Source organism: Ahaetulla prasina, chromosome 5 (genome assembly GCF_028640845.1).
Source record: "Ahaetulla prasina isolate Xishuangbanna chromosome 5, ASM2864084v1, whole genome shotgun sequence".
Classification (NCBI taxonomy): Eukaryota; Metazoa; Chordata; class Lepidosauria; order Squamata; family Colubridae; genus Ahaetulla; species Ahaetulla prasina.
The window spans coordinates 1,149,145-1,171,867 of NC_080543.1; the positions used below are offsets into that span (position 1 = coordinate 1,149,145).

Genomic DNA, 22,723 nt, shown 5'->3' on the forward strand with positions numbered 1-22,723 from the left:
TGATTGATACCGGACCCCTTTCTCTGGAGGGATCCCCCATCCGACTACAGCCCTCCACTATCTGCTCTGTGTCGGTTGTTGCCCTGATAGATTTTCATTGTTCCCGGGTGGGCTTCTTCTGCTGCCGCATTGTTGGCTGTTGTGCCGGTCACCCTGTTTGAGCTGGTCTCGGAGAAGCTGCCACGGAATAAGTTAGGATGGCAGTTGTGGACAGGGAAGCCGGAGGGAGTGAAAAGGGGCTCTGCCAGCATCCTGAATGTGGGGAGCCGCTTTCAGGGCTCCTGAAAGCAACCGGGGTGCAGCGCCCCCCCCCCCGCGGGGTCCGGGCTGCGTTTGGGGTCTCCCCCCTGCCAGCGGCGGGAGAAAGCGGTCCGGCGAAAAGGTCGGGGCGCTGGCCGGGGTGCCCCGCAGGTGGCGCTGTCGCGGACTGACTGCGCCGCAGTCTTGGAGAAGCAGCGGAGCCGGCGCCTCTTTCCCGCCTTCCCAGCCGGGCTTGACGGGGCTTCCAGCCCGGCGCTGCGCACGCGCAAGTCCGGAGGGCGGTTCCCCGTCATCCGCCATCTTTGTGCGGGGCAAACTCCGCTGTTGGGGCGGCCGGGCCCGCGTCCAAGATGGCAGAGTCGGCGTCACGCGGGGCGGGGCCGCGGCGCTGGCGGGAAAGCGTCTGGCGGGCGATCGGCTGAGGCGGCTGCGGAGCTTCTCGTCCGGCCCGGCACCATGCACGTCGTCAAGCGAGGTGAGCCGCCCCAACGGTCCCGGGCACTCGCTAGTCGGAGGGCGATGGGTTTTGTAGTCCCCCAGCGGGTCCCTTGTGCCGGGGGTCCCGGCCTCCCCATCCCAGACGTCGGGGGGCAGCGAGCCCCCCCCCGTTGGTACTTTTAAGGCGAGGGGACACCAGCCCTGCGAGATGGGGTGGGCCCCCCAAAACCGTCTTTGGGGGAGCCTCCTCGTGCCTGGCAAATTATGGGGGTCTTTCTTCCCCCTCAACCTTCCTTCCTCCCGCAAAGTCAGGCCTGCACCCCCCACAGCCCCTCAGGCGCCCCCTCCGGGCCTTGAACCCCCCCCCCCGGTTGGGGGGGCTGCATCTCCCTCCTGCAGCCCCCCCCCCCAGCCCCTGGAAGAGCGAAAGGCTTCACCAGGCGGACTTCGGCCTGTCTAGCAGGGCCAGGTGCTCTAGGCGGGGGAGGGAAGGGGGGGCACCCAGGGGTCTGTTCTGTGACCCTCGAAGGGGGGGGCAGCCTGTTCCCCAAAGTGCAAGGAAGGGGCCCCCTCCTCCTCTACCTCAAGACCCCCGGAGCCCCGAGTTGAGGGGGCTGCATCTCCCTCGTGCAGAGCTCCCCCCAGGGAGAGGACAAGGCTTGACCAGCTGGGCCGAGGTCTTCCAGATGGGGGGGCAGGACTTGAGGGGGGCTTCACGGGGGTCTCCTGGGTGGGGGGCAGCCTGTTCCCAAAGTCCAATGGAAGGAGAAGGAGTGAGCCCCCTCCTCCTCTGTCTCAAGACCCCCAAGCCCTTCCCTAAGTTCAGCCCCCCCAGAAACTCCTAGAAGAGGGAAAGGCTTGACCAGAAGGCAGGGCCAAGATGCATTAAGATGGGGGAAGGCTTGAGGTGGCCCATCCAGGTCTGCTGGCCTTAAGAGTTCCTGTAACTCCGGGGGGGGGGGGCTTGTCTCCAAAGAGTGGGAGGGGGCAGGAGTGTGGCTCCCTCCTGTTCAGCCCCCCACAGCCATTATGAACAAGGGAATGTGGTGTAGACTTGGGGGTCCTCCTGCCCTCTTCTCCCCCCTCTGCTCCTCTGCCTCAACTCCCCTTTCCACTCCCAACGATTTCACGCCTGTCCCTTTCCACCCTGGCAGATGGCCGCCACGAGCGGGTTATGTTCGACAAGATCACCTCCCGGATCCAGAAGCTCTGCTACGGCCTCAATTTGGATTTCGTGGATCCTGTGAGTTTCTTTTCGGCTTCCCCGTCTGAGAACCCTTGCTGGGAAGAGGCTGCTGTGAGGCCTGGTGGGAAAGCAAGGGGAGCCCTGACTCTCAGATTTGTGGCATAGAAATGAAATAAATAAATAAAAAATAACACCCCCCCCCCCCCAAAAAAAAATATTTTCCTATCCTAGATTTCCTAGATTTATCCTAGATAAAACACTCTTAATAATACTGAGACGAAGGGATTAGTTTGCCACCAGAGTCTGTCTGATTATTTCTTATTTAGATGGACATCTGCTCTTCGGTGTGGCTTGGATCAGCTGGGAGGGATGAAGGATACCTTTATAGGTGTGAAACCATCCCCTCATTAGCTTATGGCCTTAATCATTACTCAGACTTTTATTTATTTGACAAATTTATACAGCTGCCCAACGCAGACACATAATTTGATAGGTAGGTAGGCAGGCAGGCAAATAGAGAAATAGAAATAGATGGATAGAGAAATAGATAGAAAAGTAGATGATAGAGATATAGATACTGAAATGGATGATAGGTAGAGAAATAGGTAGGTAGATTAATTTTGATCATGTGACCATTGGGATGTGGCAATGGTATGTTTGAAGGCCGGTCATAAGTCACCTTTTTTTAGTGCATTTATAACTTGGAATGGTCACTAAATAAATAGTTGTGAGTCGAGGATCACTGCACTATGTTTCAGGGTGGCTCCAGAGGAAGATTTTGTAGGCTGCTAAAAGGCTACACGCTAGGAAATCAATTTGCCATGAATAAGAGTTCTTTTGTTTTGGCCAGGCTCAGATCACCATGAAGGTGATCCAGGGTCTGTACAGTGGGGTGACCACGGTCGAACTGGACACACTGGCGGCTGAGACTGCAGCCACTCTCACAACCAAGTACCCCGACTACGCCATCCTGGCCGCACGGATTGCAGTCTCCAACCTGCACAAAGAAACGAAGAAAGTCTTTAGCGGTGAGTGCTTGCAGGGAGGGGTGGGGACACTATGTTGTTACTATATTTTAATTTTGATCACATGACTGTGGGGATGCTGCAACAGTTGTAAGTGTGAAAGGTGATTGTAAGTCACTTTTTTCACTGCTGTTGTAACTTTGAATGCTCACTAAGTGAACTGTTGTATACTATAAGAAGCTAAAAGTATGCAATAAAATAATAACTGATGCAAAGATTAATAGGTCATTTAAGATGCTCTTAAGAGACACTAAGAGGTGTGCTGCAATGAAGCAGTCTCTGTCCACCTGCCAAAACAAAGAATCAGCTGGGCTTTTCTAACCTGACCGGTGCCATCACTGAGAAGGCAATTTTGTGGAAAATCGCTCTAGCTCTTTGCTGTGATTTTGAATGTTTACTAAGCAACCAGTCATAGCTTGAGGTCTACCTGTATTCAGGAAGAAGTGAATTAATCTGAATGCTGACTGGCTCTGAACAGAAAGATGGATAAGTAGAAAACGGACCCTCTGCATCTGGACTGCCATATAGGTTTGCCTTCCTTCTGCCACGGCTAATATGGCCGTGCTGTGATCTGTTGTGCCTTTGTTGCTTTCCAGATGTGATGGAAGACCTTTATAACTACGTGAATCCACACAACAGCAAGCATTCGCCCATGATCTCCAAAGAAACCTTGGACATTGTACAAGCCAACAAGGATGTACGTGCTGATTGAATAAAACTTCTTTTAGGCAGGTGGAGACAAAGGTAGGGTCCCTGGGGCTCTCCGAGCTGGGTGGCTTTCTTGCAGATGTTTCATGACCCAACTAGGGAACATCGTCATTGCCAGAAGAGGAGGGGATTTGCTCTGTGTTTAGGTCCAGGGGATTGCCCCGTCAGTGTTGGTGGGAGTGTTCTTGGTGGTTCTTTGCTTAGGCTGTTGAGAGAGCAACCCCCACTCCCTCTAGCACTGACGATGTTCCCTAGTTGGGTCTGCAGAAAAGCAGCCCAGCTCAGAGAGTGCCAAGGACCCCCCTCCCCAGTTCAACCCTGAGCTATAAATATCTGCTTCTTTTGGAGAAACAGGTCCTAGTGCTGGGGGATTCTAGTCTTGAGATGGGACAGACTGATCTTGCCATGGTCTTTGGGGTTGGTGCCTCTTTTTTGAGATCCCGACATTTCCTCTGGTGTTGCTCTTCTGACAAGGCCTTGCGTCCAGTTCTGGCACCAGACAGGCTCTGGGTTCCTTAGGGCTCCTTAAGGGGTCTTCATTTGTTTGCATAGGCCTGGCAAACGCTCCAAGAGCAGCGACACAGAGTCTGGAAGCCAGGAGGCATTCTCCCACTCAGAGATGATCAAAAGCCGTTTGCCACTCAGGAGTCAGATTAGATTCCCCACCCATCCACCCCCCACGACCCTTTGAATTTTAGCGTATTTATGAACAAGTTTGCTGCATATTTGAGCTCAGGCTGGCTGAGGGCCAAACAGTCTCAATGTCGAATCTGATGACCTGTTGTTTTTTTCTGCAGCGACTGAACTCTGCAATAATCTATGATCGGGATTTTTCCTACAATTATTTTGGCTTTAAGGTAAGGTGAAACTTTATTTATTTACTTGTATCGTGTCCTCTGTTATATTTACAAATAACTCAAGGGGGTGAAAATACACAATACTCCTTCCTTCTCCATGTTTCACACCCAAAACAACCACTCTGAGGTGGGTTGGGCTAAGAAGGAGGGATTGGCCTAAATTCATCTAGCTGGCTTTCGGGTGGGCCTTGAACTCTTGGTCTCCTGCTTTCTAGCCTAGAGAGAGGATAGTTGGAAGAATCATGGAGTTGTAGATGGGAACTTGAAGATCATCTAGTCCAACTCTATGTAACATGCAGGAAAACTATTTAAGTCCTCCATAACCAGAGGTTATCTAGCCTCTTCTTCAAAACCTCCAAAGGTGGAGAACTCGCAACCTCTCTAGGGAGACCCTTCTTTTCTCGACGGTTTTACCATCAGGACATTTTTCCTTATGTATAAAGGATTCCCCCCTCCCTCCCTTACTTCTTTTCTTTCTCCTTTCCTCCTTTCCTTTTATCTTTCTTTTACCTTCTTTCCAAACCAGGGGGTTGATCATTCTAAGTAGGATAAATACAGTAGAATCGAGGTTGATAGTTCCAGTTACTTACTGGTGAACATTGTTGGTGTACCAGCCAACAGGGCGGTTCACGTAACCATTTATGCAGCCGTCCATCCTTGCTAGAAAAAAAGGATTTATAAGCCTAGTTTTACGGGTGTTTTTTTTTTGGTGGGAGGGGGTACAGTTGAGGAAATGCATCTGGAAAGAGCTTTTCTAGGCCGAAAAAGAGCACAGGGGCTGCCGGGTGCCTTAAGTAGAGCTTTAAAGGCGCCTCCTTTTGGGCTCTGCTGGGTCCAGGCCACCAGGAGGTAGGTGGTCGGTGGGTGGGCAGAGGATGTGGGGCAGTCATTGCAGGCACATTTGGGGATGGCAATAGATTTAAAGTATGTTGTTGGTGATAAATGGTTGTATTATTTCATTGTCCCTTGGTGATCCTGATTTTTTAAAAACCTTTCAGACCCTGGAGCGTTCCTATCTTCTGAAAATCAATTCTAAAGGTTTGTACAATGGCTCAATTCTTTGTACAATGGTTCTTAACTTTTTTGAACTTTTGATAAAACTTGGCAAAAAAATCAGGAGTGGAGCAGCCCTTTTAGAAGTGCCAGATATCAAAGTGACTCTTCCAAGAAACCACCAAGCGAGAAATTGTTGAACTCAGATTCCTCAAAACGTTTCTCAAAAAACACAATGGGCTTTCCATGCACCAGTTTGACCTGCCTGCCTATTCGACTAGGTAGCGGTGGGCTCTCTCCCATGGGACCCTCGTAGCCAACCTGCCTCCCCTGCTGACTCTGCCCAGTTGGCCATTTACGCCTGCTGAACTGCAATTCATGAAACTCTCTGCCTTTTTGTAACATCTGAAATAGGTTCTGCTGAGCTTCTGAAATTCTCTGAAACGGGCTAGCTCAGCTCTCCTCCCAACCTGGTGGATGCATCCCTCGTGAAGGTAGTCCTTGGCTTAGGACCACAATTGAGGCCATAATATCTGTTGCTAAGGAAGGGATTGTTAAGTGAGTCACACCCAATTTCACCACTTTTTGGCCATAGTCATTGGAATCACTGCAGTTGTTAAGCGAGGCATATGGTCGTTAAGCGAATCTGGCTTCCCCTGTTGACTTTGCCTGTCAGAGGCTGACTGGGAAGGTCACTCATGGCCCTATTTATTTATTATTTAAATTTTTATACCGCCCTTCTCCCGAAGGACTCAGGGCGGTTCACAGCCAATTAAAATACACAATGATACAATAAATACAATTAAAATACAGTATAAAATAAATAAATAAATAAATAATAAATAAATACAATTAAAATACAGTATATAACCATGTTAAATACATGTGGGGGACAAAGCTCCCAAATTTCAGTTGCGCAACTTGTGGGGATGCTACAACGGTCATAAGGGTGAGGACCAGTCGTAAGTCACTTTTTTCGGTGCTGTTGTAACTTTGAATAGTCAGTGAACAAATTGTGGTAAATCAATGGGTAGAAGTATTGATAATACCAGGTTTTAGACTCATTTAACAGAATAAGAGTCAGAAGGGACTTTGTAGATCATCTAGTCCAACCTCCCACCCAAGCAGGACACCTTACACCATTTCTGACAGATGGCTGTCCAGGCTCTTCTTGAAAGCTCCCACAATTTCTGAAGGCAACTTCTGTTCCATTGGTTGTTCTCTCTGTCAGAAAATTGCTCCTTATTTCCAGGTTGAATCTCTCCTTGGTCTGTTTCCATCCATTGTTCCTTGTCTGGCCTTCGGGTGCTTTGGAAAATAGCTTGACCCCCTTCCTCCTCCCTGTGGCAGCCCCTCAAATATTGGACCACTGGTATCATGTCTCCCCTGGTTCTTCTCTTCCCTAGACTAGCCAGGCCCAGTTCCTGCCACCGTTCTTCATATGTTTTAGCCTCGATTTAGGCAAGGTCCGTTTTAAGGACCCTCCTCAAGCGGACTCACACGAATGTTTTGTCCTTATTCCCTGGTCAGGCCTCAGCCTCTTCGGAGGAGGAACCTCCCTGCCCTTCTGGAAGCTCTCCTTTCTCTTCTGTGGCTCCTCTGGGCAGCTCCAAAGGGACCCTTTAACTCTTGGCTGCCCCAGAGGCTCACCTCACCCCATCGCTCACTGGCGTGTGGGGTGGTTTTTTTGCATCCTCAGAGCAGTGTTTGCATCAGTTTTCTTATCTGTGGCCTCAAAAGGCACCCAAATCAGGTGAAATGCAGCCAGTCCTCAACTTATGACCATAACGGGGCCTGCCCATTTGGGTTGTAAGTCTCAACAGTTGTAAAGTGGGTCAACATGCGAGCAACCTGATTTTAAGATCTTTTTGTGTGGAGTGGTGGTTAAATAAATTGCAACGGTCATTAAACGAATGCCACAGTCGTTAAGTGAATCCATTGTTCACTACGGAGCATTTTTGCCCAAATCCAGAAGTAAGTGCTGGTTTGCAGCAAAAACAGCACAAATTGTGGTCATGGGATTTGCAAACAGCTGTAAATTGGGTCTGGTTGCCGAGTGCCACAAATGTAACATAACATGACTGCGGGATGTGTGTCCTTGGAACTTCGGAACCGGATCATAAGTACCTTCTGGGGGCTCCATTGTAACCGGACAGTCACTAAACAAGCAGTTGTAAACCAAGGACTACCTGTAAGTGTGGGGAGAGGTCTCTCTCCACCTAACCAAACATGTAACCGTCGCAACGTCTCTCTGCCCCCCTTGAAAGCCGTCTCCCTTGTCTGCCCCCCTGCCTGCAGTGGCCGAGCGTCCCCAGCACATGCTGATGAGGGTCTCGGTGGGGATCCACAAGAATGACATTGAGGCGGCCATTGAGACCTACAATCTCCTGTCCGAGAAGTGGTTCACCCATGCTTCCCCCACCCTCTTCAACGCCGGCACCAATCGCCCTCAGCTCTCCAGGTAAGGGGTGGGTGGGCTGAATGGCTGTCTGAGCATTCATTGGGGGAAGAGCTGCTGAAGCCAAGCAGCTTGGAAGGTCAAAGAACCTGGCGGCTGCTTCTGGTGGCTTAGAGCCTCCCGGAAGGAGGGGAGTAGCTCCCTTCCTTCCTTCCTTCTGTAGCTGTAGTAGCTCCCTTCCTTCCGCAGCTCATGTGGTCAAAGCCAGATTTGGGGATGGTAATCCGATTCCGGCATCTTGAGAGCAGCAGCGAAGAATGATTAAAGGACTTTTTCAGTGATTGCCTTGGGTCCTGTTGTAATAGCACTTAACGCTAGTGCTTAGACTTATATACAGAGTGCTTTATAGCCCCCTCTAAGTGTTTTACAGTCAGCTTGTTGCCCCCAACAATCTGGGTCCTCATTTTACTGACCTCGGAAGGATGGAAGGCTGAATCAACCTTGAGCCAGTCAGGATCGAACTGGTGGCAGTGGGCAGAGTCAGCCTTCCATCCTGCACTCTAACCCCTGGGCCACCAGGGCTCTTGTAATCTGCAATCACTTGTAAAGGTCAAGGTAACTTGTAATTGTGACCTTAGGAAATTTATCAAAGTTAGTTTGATTAGGAAAGGCCTTAATTGCTAAAAGAGACATAATACTTTATTTGGCCAAGTGTGGTTAGCTATACAAGGAATTTGTCTCCGGTACACAAGCTCTCAGTGTATTTGAAAACAACAGAATACGATAATAATAATAAAGCATACAGCCAATAGGTGGAAGCAAAAAATAATAATAAAAGGGATAACAATCCTGCAGCCATGCCCCGTGGGTTAGTGTTAGACAAAAAACTTAGCAGTCATTGTATTTTATCTGCTGAGAGTTGGGGGTTCAGCAGAGTTATGGCACAAGGGAAGACACTGTCCCTGTGTCTAGTGGTCTTGGCATACAAACAAACAAACAATCTGCCAAGATTGCCTAAGCAGTTCGATTTGGGTTTGGAAGCGCAGCCCTCTTGCTGGGAAAAAACATCCAGAGCTCAGGGTTTGGAGGCGACCATGCCGTACCGGAGCCTGCAAATCTGCCTTTTCTTCCCCTCCAGCTGCTTCCTCCTGTGCATGAAGGACGACAGCATCGAGGGCATCTATGACACGCTGAAGCACTGCGCGCTCATCTCCAAGTCCGCGGGGGGGATCGGGGTGGCCGTCAGCTGCATCCGGGCCACCGGCAGCTACATTGCTGGGGTGTGTCTGCTATGGGCAGCCCACGCGAATTCCTGCGGGCCCCCAAGGGATGCTCGGGATGGCAACTGATGCTGCCTCTGAGGGAGCCTTTCTCCCTGGCTAAGGAGCAGCACAGATGGATCTCGTTCACTCTCTCCAATCTTTTTGATTTTTCAGACCAATGGCAACTCCAACGGGCTGGTCCCCATGTTGAGGGTCTACAACAACACGGCTCGCTATGTGGACCAAGGGGGAAATAAGGTAGGTGGTCTTCTCCCGAGGGCACTGGCGGAGACATGTGTGGTCAAGAACACGCATGGGAGATGATTGCATAGTTTAAAGCTATAGCTGCTGAGGAATTCTGGGAGTTGAAGTGCACAAATCTTAAAAGTTGCCAAGGTTGGAGACCCCCACTCTAAAGGGAGGGCTTGTCTCTGGCCAGGGTCTTGATGTCTCTCAGCAAAGCGCAGAGAAGAGCAATAAAGAGGATTAGGGGGCTGGAGGCTAAAACATCTGCAGAAGTGGTTGCTGGAACTGGACATGGCTACTTTAATGAAAAGAAGGACTAGGGGAGACATGATAGCAACCTTCCAATATTTGAGGGGCTGCCACAAAGAAGAGGGGGTCAATTTATTCTCCAAAAACACTAGAAGGCAGGACAGGAAGCAACGGATGGAGTCTGATCAAAGAGAGAAGCAACTTAGAACTAAGGAGAGACTTCCTGACAGTGAGAACAATTAACCAGTGGAATGGCTTGCCACCAGAAGTTGTGGGTGCTCCAGCACCGGAGGCTTTTAAGAAGAGGCTGGACAGGCACTTGTCTCCTGCTTGAGCAGGGGCTGGACTAGAAGATCTCCAAGGGTTTGGAAAGAGGCCCCAGAAACGCAGCCAGGGCTGAAGGGGGTTTTGTCCTGCTCTTCCCCACAGAGACCCGGGGCCTTTGCCATCTATCTGGAGCCCTGGCACTTCGACATCTTTGAGTTTCTCGACTTGAAGAAGAACACCGGGAAGGAGGAGCAGAGGGCTCGGGACCTTTTCTTCGCGCTCTGGATCCCGGACCTCTTCATGAAACGGGTGGAGACCAATCAGGTAACAGGGATCGCGGCTGAGTCAGCTGGGTGGGGGGAGGGGAGGGCCCTCTGTGACCTGAAACTGGCTGCACAGCAAAACTGAAGGCTGACATCTGTGGCCTCGAAGGGGTCAGGCTTATTGTTGTGGTCTCATCTTGAATTGAATCAGATGCTCTGCCTTTCATGAACATCTGTTTATGGTTGTTATTAACACATTTGGTTAATCTGCAAAAAAAGCGTAGAGGTAGTCCTTGATTTACGACTGTTTAATTAGCGACCGTCCAAAGTTCCGTTGACCCCGCCCCAAAGTACTCACAATCTGGTACCGGTGGCCCTTCCCTCATGGTCATGGCTGCATGCCAGGTGCTGAATAGCTGCCCACATTTGCCGGGCCACCAGACTTCATCTTACCCTTTCAGTGAAAACATCCCATAGTGAACAGTGGGTTTGCTTTATGACTTTAGTGTTCACTTAATGACTGTTGCACAAAAGGTGGTCAAATCGGGTGGGTGGTAGCCCTGCCTTGGGCACGAAAGCCAGCTGGGTGACTTTGGGCTAGTCCTTCACTCTCGGCCCACCCACCCAGGACGAGAAGCCACAGGTGGGAGCTGGTCAGAGGGAGAGCCAGCCTGGAAATAAGGAAAAATTTCCTGACAGGGAGAACAATTAGATGTGGGCCCTTCGCCTTCCTCGAGGGCAGGAGGGTCCCCTGGGCTGCAGCAGGAGAGTCTCGTAGGGTGAGTCTCTTCTGGGAGGGGTCTCCAGTCCACCAGAGTTGAGCTTTGCCCCTCCTTCAACAGGACTGGTCCCTGATGTGCCCAAACGAATGTCCCGGTCTGGATGAGGTCTGGGGAGAAGAGTTTGAGCGGCTCTACGAAAGGTAGGAAGGACTGGCTGGGCTGGGAGGTGCAAAATGGAACCGGCAGGGTTTCTGCAGGAGGTTTTGGGATGCATTTGCATCAGAAAATTAGCATTCGTCAATCCCTCGGCACCAGGGATTTCCCAAGGAAGCCACCCTGGTGTTGGATGAAACTAAATGTAACCATATTTGTAAAGTCCTCTGTGTTGAGAAGCCACCCAGAGGTAGTTCAACAAATGCAGCAATAAATGTCAAATGGTTACTTAACCCAAAATAGAAAGGATTCTATGTGGAAGAAGAGATGGTGGGATTGTCTGAAGAAGTCCTCCAGTTCTGGAAGACATCCGTAAAGCTTTTCCCCCTGTCCTTCGGGGTCTCCCAGGGGCTCCATCCAACAGGTTGAGAGGGGACGTGGGGGGGGGGACGGACCCTGGGCTGCAGGGCCACTACTGGGGAAGCTCTTGGGGGCTGAGGATTTGCATTTGGTGGAGGTGGGTGGGATTGCTAGTTATCCCCATGCTGGAGGTGATTGAGGGGCCTGACCGGTGGGCTTGGGTGGAAGGTGGATGCTTTGTGTTGGGAGCAGGTGCCCCCAGATGGAGGAGAGTGGGGCAGGTATCATGGGGCCAGAGGAGTGTTCAACTCTCCTGTTTTCTGGATAAGCAGCTGAGAGTTACTTGGCTGTGGTGGAACAGAAGTTGGACAATAAGGACATCAAACCAGCGAAGTCCATTAGTAGGCACTAGCTGAATGAGGCTTCTTACAGCTGCCTGAACTGGGCCTGGAAGAGAGTAGGGGAGGTGTCTCCCAACTCGGCCCATCTGGCATAGGTCCTCAGCACACCCTTCGCTCTCGCTGGGGAGCCGGTTGTGTGTTTGGGCTGAGGCCGGGGGGAAGGTCCTGGAAGCCCTGCACTTGTCCCTCCAGCTACGAGAAGCAAGGCCGGGTGCGCAAAGTGGTGAAGGCCCAGCAGCTCTGGTACGCCATCATCGAATCTCAGACGGAGACGGGGACGCCCTACATGCTCTACAAGGACTCCTGTAACCGGAAGAGCAACCAGCAGAACCTGGGCACCATCAAGTGCAGCAACCTCTGCACCGAGATTGTGGAGTACACCAGCAAAGATGAGGTGGGCTGCCTCCTCCTCCTGTTCCTGCTCCTCTTCCTCCTTCCACCCCTCTTCCTCCCCTTCCCTTCCTGTGCTCTCCACTTCCACTTCTTTCCCTCCTGCCCTGCTCTTCCCTCGCCTCCTTTCCCTTCCTCCTCTCCTCTCCTTCCTCCCCTCCCCTGTCCCTTTCAGCCAAACCCAGAAGGGCGTCCAGGCACCCAGAAAGGGATCTTAGGACACTCTTATCACAAAGCTCATGAATTCATTCCCTGGCCAAGAACTTGAGGGTGGGGCCAGCAGCTGTGAGTGGGGAAAGCCTTCCTTTGAGAGAGGGAGAAGCAAGACAGGGAGTCCCCTCCTCTTCCCACAGTCCTTTAGGTTCCTCGAGGAGCTGGGCATTGACCAACGTAGTTTGGTAGGAGTTTAAGTGCAGTGGACCCACATGAAGGGAAATAAATTGTTGGACCCACTACCTGGGCCAGAGCTCAGAATCTGGACACTGGGAGGTCCAAGGGCTGGGCTCCGGTTGCGGTGGGGGTCTCCAGGCGGCAGGAGGAGGAGGAGGAGGCTTGTGTGGCGTTCCCTCCCGTGAGCGGAGCCTCTCTCTGCTTGCACTTTCCAGGTTGCCGTCTGCAACCTGGCCTCCATAGCCCTGAACATGTACGTGACGCCAGAGCACACCTACGACTTCCAGAGGCTGGCCGAGGTCACCAAGGTCATTGTCCGGAACCTGAACAAGATCATCGACATCAACCACTACCCGGTGGCAGAGGTACGTGGGGGCCAGGAGGGGGCACCCGGGCTGGGTCGCATGTCGTGACGGTCATTAAGCGAGGTGCCCACAGTGTAGACGCAGGGAAAACAGGCGCCAGTTGGTTCTCAGGAAATCCCCAGCAGATTTATTCATCTGAAGCCTTTATAGAGCTGCCCATCTTTCAACCAACCCTGGGTGGCTCCTCATCAAAAATTAAAAACAATATTGAATCATTTTGAAACTAAAAGTCAACCCAGTAAAACAGTAAAAAACCAGGGGCCAATCCAGGGCAACCCAAAGGTGCTTCTCTTTCAAGAGGCAACGGGACTTCCTGGTTTTATCCTTTTGAAGACGTTTGGCTTCTCATCCAAGAAGCTTCTTCAGCTCTGACTGGATGGTGGGGAAGGGAAGGACTGATATTCCTTGCAGAGCTGAAGAAGCTTCCTGGAGGAGAAGCGAAACGCCTTCAAAGAAAAACAAAGAAAGTCCAGTTGCCTCTTGGGAAAAAAAGCAGTTTTGGGACAACCATGGCCTGGTTTGCTGAGAATAATCTCCACGGGCCTCCAGGGCAACCTACTACCCTGAAATCCTCTTCCAGCGCTTGGGGGAAGCGCTGGTCTTTGAGGCCTCACGGAAGGCCCAAAGGCTGGAAGTCCGCCAGACGTCAGGGGGCAGACGTCAGGGGCTGCCACGGAGAAGACCGGCTTCCTCGCTCCCCTCAGATTACAACGTTTAGGGCAAGAGGCAAGGAGGGTGGAGATGAGCTGGAGATCCTCACGAGCCTCCCCGCCTTTTCTTCCTCCTCACGTCTCCAGGCCGAGACCTCCAACAAGCGCCACCGCCCCATTGGCATTGGGGTGCAGGGCCTGGCCGACGCCTTCATCCTCATGAGGTTCCCCTTCGAGAGCCCCGAGGCCCAGCTGCTCAACCAGCAGATCTTCGAGACCATCTATTACTGGGCCCTGGAGGCCAGCTGCCAGCTCGCCAGGGAAGAGGGGCCCTACGAGACCTACCAGGGCAGCCCGGTCAGCAGAGGAGTAAGTGGAAGGGGGCTTCGGACGGGGTGGGGGGGTTTGGGTCTGTGAGGCTGCAGGAGGCTGCTTTTAAGGCTGATGAGCTTCTTCACCCCAGAGTCCCACTGAAAAGAGGCATTTTGTCTCTCTTACTTGGTTCCTTCATCGGTGAGCTTTGAACGGGGAATTCAGATTTCTGAAGAACCTGGATTCAGTGGGGTTCCTCGGTGCTCTCTGAGCTTGGCTGTCTTCCTGCAGACCTTACATTCCCTACTAGGGAATGTAATCGGTGCTATCAGCAGCAGCAACACTGGTGATGTTACCTAGTTGGATCATGAAATGTCTGCAGGAAAACAGCCAAGCTCAGAAAGCGGGTTTATCTTTCTTTTCAAACCCAGAGAATCTGCAGTGTCCAGTCAGACCGGCAGACCCCTCCCTCTTAGCTTCCCTTGGGCAAGAGGCAGGCGCTGCTCTGTGGGAGTGGGGTGGGAGCGTGTGGGTGAGCTGGCTTGTTCCGGAATGAAGGGAGCTGCCTTCCCTCCCACAGATCCTTCAGTATGACATGTGGGACGTGACCCCCACGGGCCTTTGGGACTGGAGCGCTCTGAAGGCCAAAATCGCACAGTGAGTACAAGACCCTCCTCCCGCCTCCCCCTCCTACTGCAGAGGCGATGTGCTCCTGCCCCTTTCCTGGGATGCCCTTGGTGCCTGCTGGGCCCCGTCAGCCCCCCGTTTCTCCTGCCCGTCTCTTCCAGGTATGGAGTCAGGAACAGTCTCCTGGTGGCCCCGATGCCCACAGCTTCCACGGCTCAGATTTTGGGGAACAATGAGTCCGTGGAGCCCTACACCAGCAACATCTACACCCGCCGGGTTCTCTCAGGGGAGTTTCAGGTAAGGGCTGTCCTGAGAGCCTTGGAAGGAGGGAGGGGGCCCCGGGCCCAGAGCTGTGGGGAGGGTCCTGGTGTCGCAAAGAGGATAAAGGACACGGCCATCATGTAATTAGGGCTTGGAGGCTGCTGCGTGCAGAATGCAGCAGGTTGAACAACGACCACAACTGGTCAGAAGTTCTAAGAATTGTTAAACAACGGTGTGTGTGTGTTAAGTGGACTGCACCTGATTTTCTGACCTTTTTGGACATGGTTGTTGTGAATTATGTTAAGCGAATCCAGTCTTCTTTCCCCCCCCCCCATTGACCTCTCTTGTGGGAAGCCGGCTGGAAAAGCCACAGAGGGTATTTCCCATGACCTCTGGGGATGTTCTGCAGCTGGGGGGTTGCCAGGCACTGAAATTTTGATCCTGTGTCTGGTTGCCAGTTCCTTTTTTTCAACGCTGTTGAAACTTCCAGTGGTCACTAAAGAATGGTCATAAGTCGAGGACTGCCTGCAGCAAAAACCGGCTGCCTCCATCAGAGAAGGGCCTGTGTGGCGACGTAGGAAGGGCAGCGGACATGGGCTGTGGGTGGGCTGAAAGGGGGCGCCTAAGGTACCTACAAGTGACTGCTGGGGTTTTGGGTTTGCAGATAGTGAACCCCCACTTGCTGAAGGACCTGACCGAGAGGGGCCTGTGGAACGAGGAGATGAAGAACCAGATCATCGCCTTCAGCGGCTCCATCCAGGTATGTCCAGCTGATGATCCTGGGTCCCCTGCGCTGGTCAGGAGCCCTGTCCGTTTTTCTGCTCTGCCCAGAGCTGCTACCTGTGGGGCACAGCTGAGCTCACCCCCAGTTGCATCATGGAAATGATACACGATTCTGCAAGGAAACGGTCCCCTTACACCTCAAACCTCATCCAGCACTGTTTTCTTGTGGAATTGTCTTTCCCTTATCCAGGGGTGTTGTGTAGGTTGCACAGTGCAGGGCTGTTGTGCAGCAGACAAAAAATGCAGACCACAGCTCAATTGTGTTTGTTCCTGTCGAGGCTTGTGAGTTTCCTCAACGGCTGTGTGAAGTCTGGTGTAGGTGTGCTAAAGACCAGCTTTGGCATCAGGGCTCATCTGAGCTTCGTTAGAGTGACCCTTTAATGCAGGGCTTATATTTTTAATTTATTTCCATGTTTACTTGTAAGGTTTAACCTGTCCTGTTTTTAATCTGTGCTCTTATTCATGTATTGATGTGATCTTAAGATAGAATTCTTCATTGAATAGAATTCTTTATTTGTGTGTGATTAAACACAGGAGGAATTTCTCTCCAGTGCAGAAGCTCTCAGTGTACATGCAAAGCAACAAAGTAGTAGTAATAATAATGATGATGATGATGATGATGATGATGATATCAATAAGAGAAGGCAGTGGAACAGATGAGAAGGATAAAAAATAAGACAGCCACTCAACATGGTTGAATATCCTTGGGCATAAGACAGTACTGTGGAAATTAGGTGTTTAGCAGAGTGATGGCCTGGGGGAGAAACTATCCCCGTGTGTGCAATGCCCTATAGTGGGTCCAGAGGGGAGAAATTGAAACAGTTTGTGTCCAGGATGTGAGGGGTCTGCAGATATTTTCTCAGCCTCTTTTTTGGCTCGTGCAGCGTACAAGTCGTCAGTGGAAGGCAGGCTGGTTGCAATGATAGAGTAAACTGCCCAGTCACTAAATTGAGATAGGCAGTGCAGAAATTCAATCAATAATTAAAAAAAAAAAAGACATTCCTCCTTGGTTGCCCAGGCTAAAAACGCCTTTGTGCCAGATTTTCTCTCCCTGGCTTCCTGCAGAGAGGCTGCTGGGATTTCTTGCTCTGTCTGGTTTGAGCCGAGCTTTCTACCAGCTCTCAACAGCCCCGAGAGAGACTCATCCTGTTGCTTTTCTGCCTTCCAGAATATCCCGGAGATTCCCGAGGACTTGAAGCAGCTCTACAAGACGGTGTGGGAGATCTCGCAGAAGACCATCCTGAAGATGGCAGCTGACCGAGGGGCCTTCATCGACCAGAGCCAGTCTCTCAACATCCACATTGCGGAGCCCAACTACGGCAAGCTGACCAGTATGCACTTCTACGGCTGGAAACAGGTGAGCGGGGAGGGCAGATTCTTAGGGCACCTCCTGTAGCTAACTGCCCCCCTCTGAACAGGCATCTCCACCAACTGTATAACAGCATTGATGCTGTTCCCTAGTTGGGTCATGAAACATCTGCAAGAAAGTAACCCGGCTCAGAGAGGAAGAGCAACTAGCTGAACCTGGGCACCATCAGGCCTGCTCTCATGCCTAAGGCGGGACTAGAACTCCCAGTCTCCTCCTGATTGGCTCAAAGTCACTAAACCAGCTTTCGTGCCTAAGACAGGACTAGAACTCCTAGTCTCCTGATGATGAGTCCAAAATCGCCCAGCTGGCTTTCGTGCCTAAGGCAGGACTAAAACTCACGGCCTCCTGCTTTCTAGCCTGGATGCCTCCATCTGAGGCCGAGGCCTTGGGTCTTTGAGCTGGTGTGCACTTGCCTCCCACAGGGCCTGAAGACGGGGATGTACTACCTGCGGACCAAGCCGGCGGCCAACCCCATCCAGTTCACCCTCAACAAGGAGAAGCTGAAGGAGAAGACCTCCAAGGAAGAGGAGGAGAAGGAGAGGAACACGGCGGCCATGGTCTGCTCCCTGGAGAACCGGGATGAGTGCCTGATGTGTGGGTCTTAAGGAGACCCTGGGCCTCCTTCCACCTCCCCCAGCCCCCCCTCCCCAGCTAGGTTAGGAAGCTCTAGGTCACTCTGCAGGGCTGCCAGGCCATGGTGCTGTGCCTGCAGGGAATCGGGTAACCATCCTGCACTTGCCTTCCCTTGTAAAACGGCCAAGGTAGGATTTGGGGGATTAGGTCAAGGGGGAGGGGGAAGGGAAGAACTGGGGGTCCAACAGCTGTAGCCAGAATCTGTAAGTGCTCTTGAGTAGCTGTGTGAGGGGCTGTTCCTTATTCACCCCCAGGGAGGCAGGTTCAGCCGTGCCGAGCCTGAGCTGCCTTGACAATCACATCTTGTGCCTGACCTCCTTCCTCCATTTTGGGACCCCTTCTGAGGGTCTGCTGCCCCTTCCAGTCCGCCCTTTTCCATGTCTCCCTGGCTCCCTCTTTGGGGAAGAAATCAGTTCTTAGGACAATTTCTCCCTCTCTGCCTAGTCACAAATCCTTGGAAAACTTTGCTCCGTTAAGATCCCGACTGTACTCGGTTGCCAGGCTGGGCTGCTGGGATTGAACCAAAGGATGTTCTTTGACTTCACTGTGTAGTTTTCTAACATAATCCATGGCTTCCGTTTTGACTATTTATTGTATTCGGCTACTCTGCATGTAGACCTGAATCCTTGAGGCTTGTCGAATACATCAATAAAGACTCCAGTGGGAGGATTAAAGGACCGTCTTTGAGACCTTTGCGTACATTCGCTGGTAGATCACTTTGAATGCCCTTTTGGCAGAAGTCCTAGATGAACTAGCTGCCTCCCAATATTTGAGAAGAGAAGAGAAGAGGGGGCTCAGCCTATTCTCCAAAGCAGGCAGGACAAGAAGCAATGAATGGAAACTTACCAAGGCCAGAAACGACGTAGAACTAAGGAGAAATTTCTTGATAGTGAGAACAATCAGTGGAACAGCTTGTCTCCAGAAGTTGTGGGTGCTCTAACACTGAAGATTTGGAAGAAGAAACTGGTCAGCCATTTCCCCCGGAATGGTATAGGACAGAGGTATCCAGCCTTGGTCATTTTAAGGCTTGTGGACTTCAGCTCCCAGAATTCCCCAGCCAGCTCTGCTGGCTGGGCAATTCTGGGAGATGAAGTCCACAAGTCTTAAAGTTTCCAAGGTTGAACACTCTTGGTGTAGGGTCTCCAACTTGGGCAGGAGGTTGGACTAGAAGACCTCCAAGGTCCCTTCCAATTCTGTAACTGGTGCACAGGATTCAGTGGATCTTAAAAAGTCCAGTCTTGAGTTTGCTTTCAACTTTGTTTAGGTTCAAATAGTCCGTATGAGAAGCAACAGAGGTTTTAGGGCCAGATGGTAAGTAACCACAGATCTCTGAAAGCAAAGAACAGGCTGCCCCTTGGACCCGGCCAGCCCTGGGGGAAGACGGGAGCTTCTGGGCAAGGACCTGCCGTCTCCCACACCACTGGAATCCTATTTGTCAGATCTGAGAAGAAACGTACCTGAAAGAATATTCTTGAGCAGGAAGATGGAAAACAAAAGGCAAGGTGTTACAAAATAAAAGAGAGAAGAGGGCACTTATTTGACCCACGCGCTGATGATGTTACCTTGTTTGGTAATGAAACGTCTGCAAGAAAACATCCAAGCTCAGAGAGCACTGAGGACCCCACTGTCCCCCCTCCCTCTCCTAGCACTGGGCATTGAGTTAGGCTGCAAGGAGCACAGAATTGTTTGAAATGAGAGGGGTGGCAAATAAATTTAATAGATGTCATTTCAGCAAATTACTGTTGCTCATTTTATTCTGTTTCATCTTAATAGAAATACTTTGAGATATTTTTGGAGATATTTTAGAAACGGGTCAAAGTCCACTGTCCCTGTTGGGGAGGGTCATGGGTTGTTTGTCACCACACCAAAGAAAAACCACTGGTATGCAATTTTGGGTAACTCACCCAGATTTGGGAAGCCCAGAGAGTTTGTTTTTCTGGAAAAGTTTCAGGAGACTGGCTCTGATCTCTGGTTCTCACACCGTAGATCAAAGGGTGGAGGGTCCAGGGGAAGAGCAGGTAGGTTGCACTGATGAGGTTGTGGACATCCTGCGAGGCCGATTTGGCCAGTCGGAAGACGACGGATGAAGAGAGGCGAGAGGAGTATCTGATGGCAATCACGATCCAGTGGGTGCCACAAGTGTGGAAGACTTTGTGACGGACGTTGCCAGAGCTGATCTTCAGAGCCGTGTGGACAATACGGCTGTAGGAACCCAGGAGGAGGCTGAGGTCAAAGAGAAAGTCAAAGCACCTTATGGTAATCCCTGCCCTCTTGTTCACGGAGATATTGCTGCAGGACAACCTCATGACGGCCGTGTATTCACAGGCAAAATGGCTGATGACACTTGAACGGCAGAACTGCACCTGGGAGGCCAAGGCCACCACTTGTCGTGTCCCACTCCTCCGCTGACGGCCGGGTCGGGGAAGTCCGTATCAAGCGTGCCTCTGCAGCTCTGCCAAAGTCCTATCAGAGTTCTTAGGGCAGGCAGGAGACCAGGAAGTGACTTCAGCAATCCAAGTTAGACTGCCTGACTCAGAGAATGCCAGAAAGCAGATCCTTTATATAGGCCATGGGGTGTGGCTCCATGACTCAGCACTTATCCAGGCCTGCCCCTCCCTTCTTTTTGCTGACGTCGCCTCTCAATTCTCCGGAAGCAAGGATCTCGCCAGCCTCCAGCTGTTGGTAATCTGAGCTCATGACTGGCTTCACATTCTTCAGGCTCACATGCTGTGGGGGAGGGGTTTAGTTGCTCCGTTTGCCTGGGCATGGTGCCAGGACTGGGGGCTGAAGGCACGTCAGGCCCTTCGTCTTGCTCGGCCTGTCCGGGCATGGTGCCAGGGCTGGAGGCTGGAGGCATGCCAGGACATTCTTCCGAACTATCAGCGTCCGGCAGGAGATAAGAGGGGCCCGGCTGCGGCAGGGGGAGCGAGCGAGACACAACACCACTGGTCCAACAGTACCAAGACTTCTCAGCAAGGAGAGGAGCATCAAGAATCTGAGGACTTTGATGGTCATGAGTTCTGCATAGCGCAGCGGGTGGCAAATGGCCAGGAACCGATCTAGAGCCATCATCAGAAGAACGTTGCAGTCTAGGAGGATCGTGAAGTAAAGGAAGAACATTTGCTCCCGGTCAGGGAGATGTGGCTGGCAGGGAGCACCAGGCTGAAGAGCATTCTGGGGAAAATGGCAAAAGTCCCAAAGAGGTTGATCGTCAAGAGCAAGGCGATGAGCAGGCACATGGGAGAGTGGAGGCTCTCCTCCGTCTTCACCGTGTAGATCACGATGCAGTTGGTGGCCACAATGAAGAGAAACAGGCAGAAGAAAGGAATGGCGAGGAAGGGCCGGAGCTCCTGGAGACCTGGGAATGGGACGAGGGTGAATTCCACGTAGGACACGTTGGCTGTGCTCTTCTGCATCTCTGCTCCCATAGCTGGCAGGTTGATGGACCTCAGATGGATGATGTGTCTTGAGTCTGAAAAGAACCGTTGCCTTTTGGTCAATCCCAAGTTGGGTAAAGCCTTGCAGAACAAGGACCTGAAGTGATCCCACAGTCCTCCGCCGCCGCCGCCTCCTCCTCCTCTCCATAAACCCAAACTCCCTTCTAGCACTGATCCACCAAGTGGATTATGAAAACCACCAAGCTCAGCCAGCACCAAGGACCCTAATAAGGACTTGATCAGTATTCCGAGATTGAATATATCTTGGAAAATATCTCTGATTGTGAGGGCTGCCTGCAACTTTTCCTAAATACCATTCTATGGATTCCTTCTCTGAGCAGAAATTTGGACTTATCTGGATTGTTACGTGAGGAAGTCCCTTACCTGCTAAGAAAACAAGGGATAGCTGAGAAAGGATAATGGAGAATATATGAACCCTTAATGCAGGATGGAAACTGCATTGAGTCAAATGAGGTCAGGACTTCAGTGGAAGGAAGAGAAAAGGTGTTGAGACTCCAGAAAGGTGAGCCGAGATGAGCCACAAGGGCCATCAGGGATCTGGAGGCTAAACCGCAGGATAAACAATTGAGGAAACGGAATTCTAATGAAGAAAAGGACTGGGGGGGGGACATGTTAGCAGTCTACTAGTACAGGATGGTCTGTCACAGAGAAGAGGGGCTCAGCCTATTCCCCAAAGAGCCTGAAGGCAGGACAAGAAACAGGATGGAAACTAATCAAGAGGAGAAGCAACCTGGAATTAAGGGGAAATTTCCTGACAGAACAATCAACCAGTGGAACAGTTTCCCTCCAGAAGTTATGAGTGCACCAATACTGGGGGCTTTTAAGAAGGGATTGGACAACCTATTGTCTGAATTTTTTTGTTTGTTTGTTTACATTTATACCCCGCCCTTCTCCGAAGACTCAGGGCGGCTTACAATGTATGGTGTAGGGTCTCCTGCTTGAGCAGGGGGTTGGACTAGAAGAACTCCAAGGTCCCTTCCAACTCTGTTATCTCTTTAGTCATTACGTTCCAGATTTTTTAAAAATAAAAGGCTTGGTCTGTGTGGGGGTTGGTTCCTTTTGGTCTCCTGGAATTGCAGTGTTCAGCATTTGCTCAGGTAACTGGGGCTGGGCCACTTCAAGAAATGGGCCCAGGGAAGCCAGCTAGATAGGGCGGAAATGCCCCTCAAAGAATAAATCTTAGAGAACCGGATGCCTACAAGAAGGATTCTTGGCCAGCAGCCTCCCCTCCCTGCCAGTTTCCCCCATTCAGGTCCTGAAACCTCCCAGCGAACACTTAGCATCTACTCACCAAGGTCCGAGAGAGGCCGAGCCACGCCAACTGCCTTCCTTCTGCCTAAGCTCCAATGCCTGAAGTCTTCTCTTGGATCATCAGCACCAGGAGCTGCCTTGCCAAGCCTGAGGGCCTCTCCAGTCTGAACCTGGAGCTCCATGGGGCTGTGATGGCCAGCAGGAGGAAGGCAGCAGAACCCCCACCCCCACGTCTTAGGGCAGGGGTCTCCAACCTTGGTCCCTTCTGAGGGACTCTGGGGATTGAAGTCCGCAAGTCTTGAAGGGACCAAGGTTGGAGACCCCTGTCTTAGAGCCCCTTTCCCCAGAGGGACACCTGTGGTGGGGAGGGGAGCCCTCTTTGCATTTTGCGATGGTCTTCTAAGAGGCCTTTCACTGGAGCTGGCTCTCAGGTCAACACGAAAAG

At 51.6% G+C, this 22,723-nt stretch overlaps 1 protein-coding gene and 1 pseudogene across 1 annotated transcript; one reads left to right on the forward strand and one right to left on the reverse strand.

The window, feature by feature from the left end:
• The first annotated feature begins 607 nt into the window (after positions 1-607).
• Positions 608-18,894, forward strand: RRM1 (ribonucleotide reductase catalytic subunit M1). The gene is made up of 19 exons (XM_058185259.1): positions 608-736; positions 1,854-1,942; positions 2,736-2,913; positions 3,507-3,607; positions 4,416-4,475; positions 5,474-5,513; positions 7,767-7,929; positions 9,005-9,146; positions 9,303-9,386; positions 10,053-10,214; positions 10,996-11,075; positions 11,982-12,183; positions 12,785-12,934; positions 13,732-13,953; positions 14,477-14,553; positions 14,685-14,820; positions 15,449-15,544; positions 16,736-16,924; positions 17,359-18,894. The coding sequence occupies exons 1-19, from the start codon at positions 718-720 to the stop codon at positions 17,539-17,541; spliced, it is 2,373 nt and encodes a 790-aa protein (XP_058041242.1). The 5' UTR covers positions 608-717; the 3' UTR covers positions 17,542-18,894.
• Positions 18,895-19,367: 473 nt separating this feature from the next.
• Positions 19,368-22,107, reverse strand: LOC131199499 (olfactory receptor 52K1-like; annotated as a pseudogene).
• Positions 22,108-22,723: the final 616 nt, after the last annotated feature.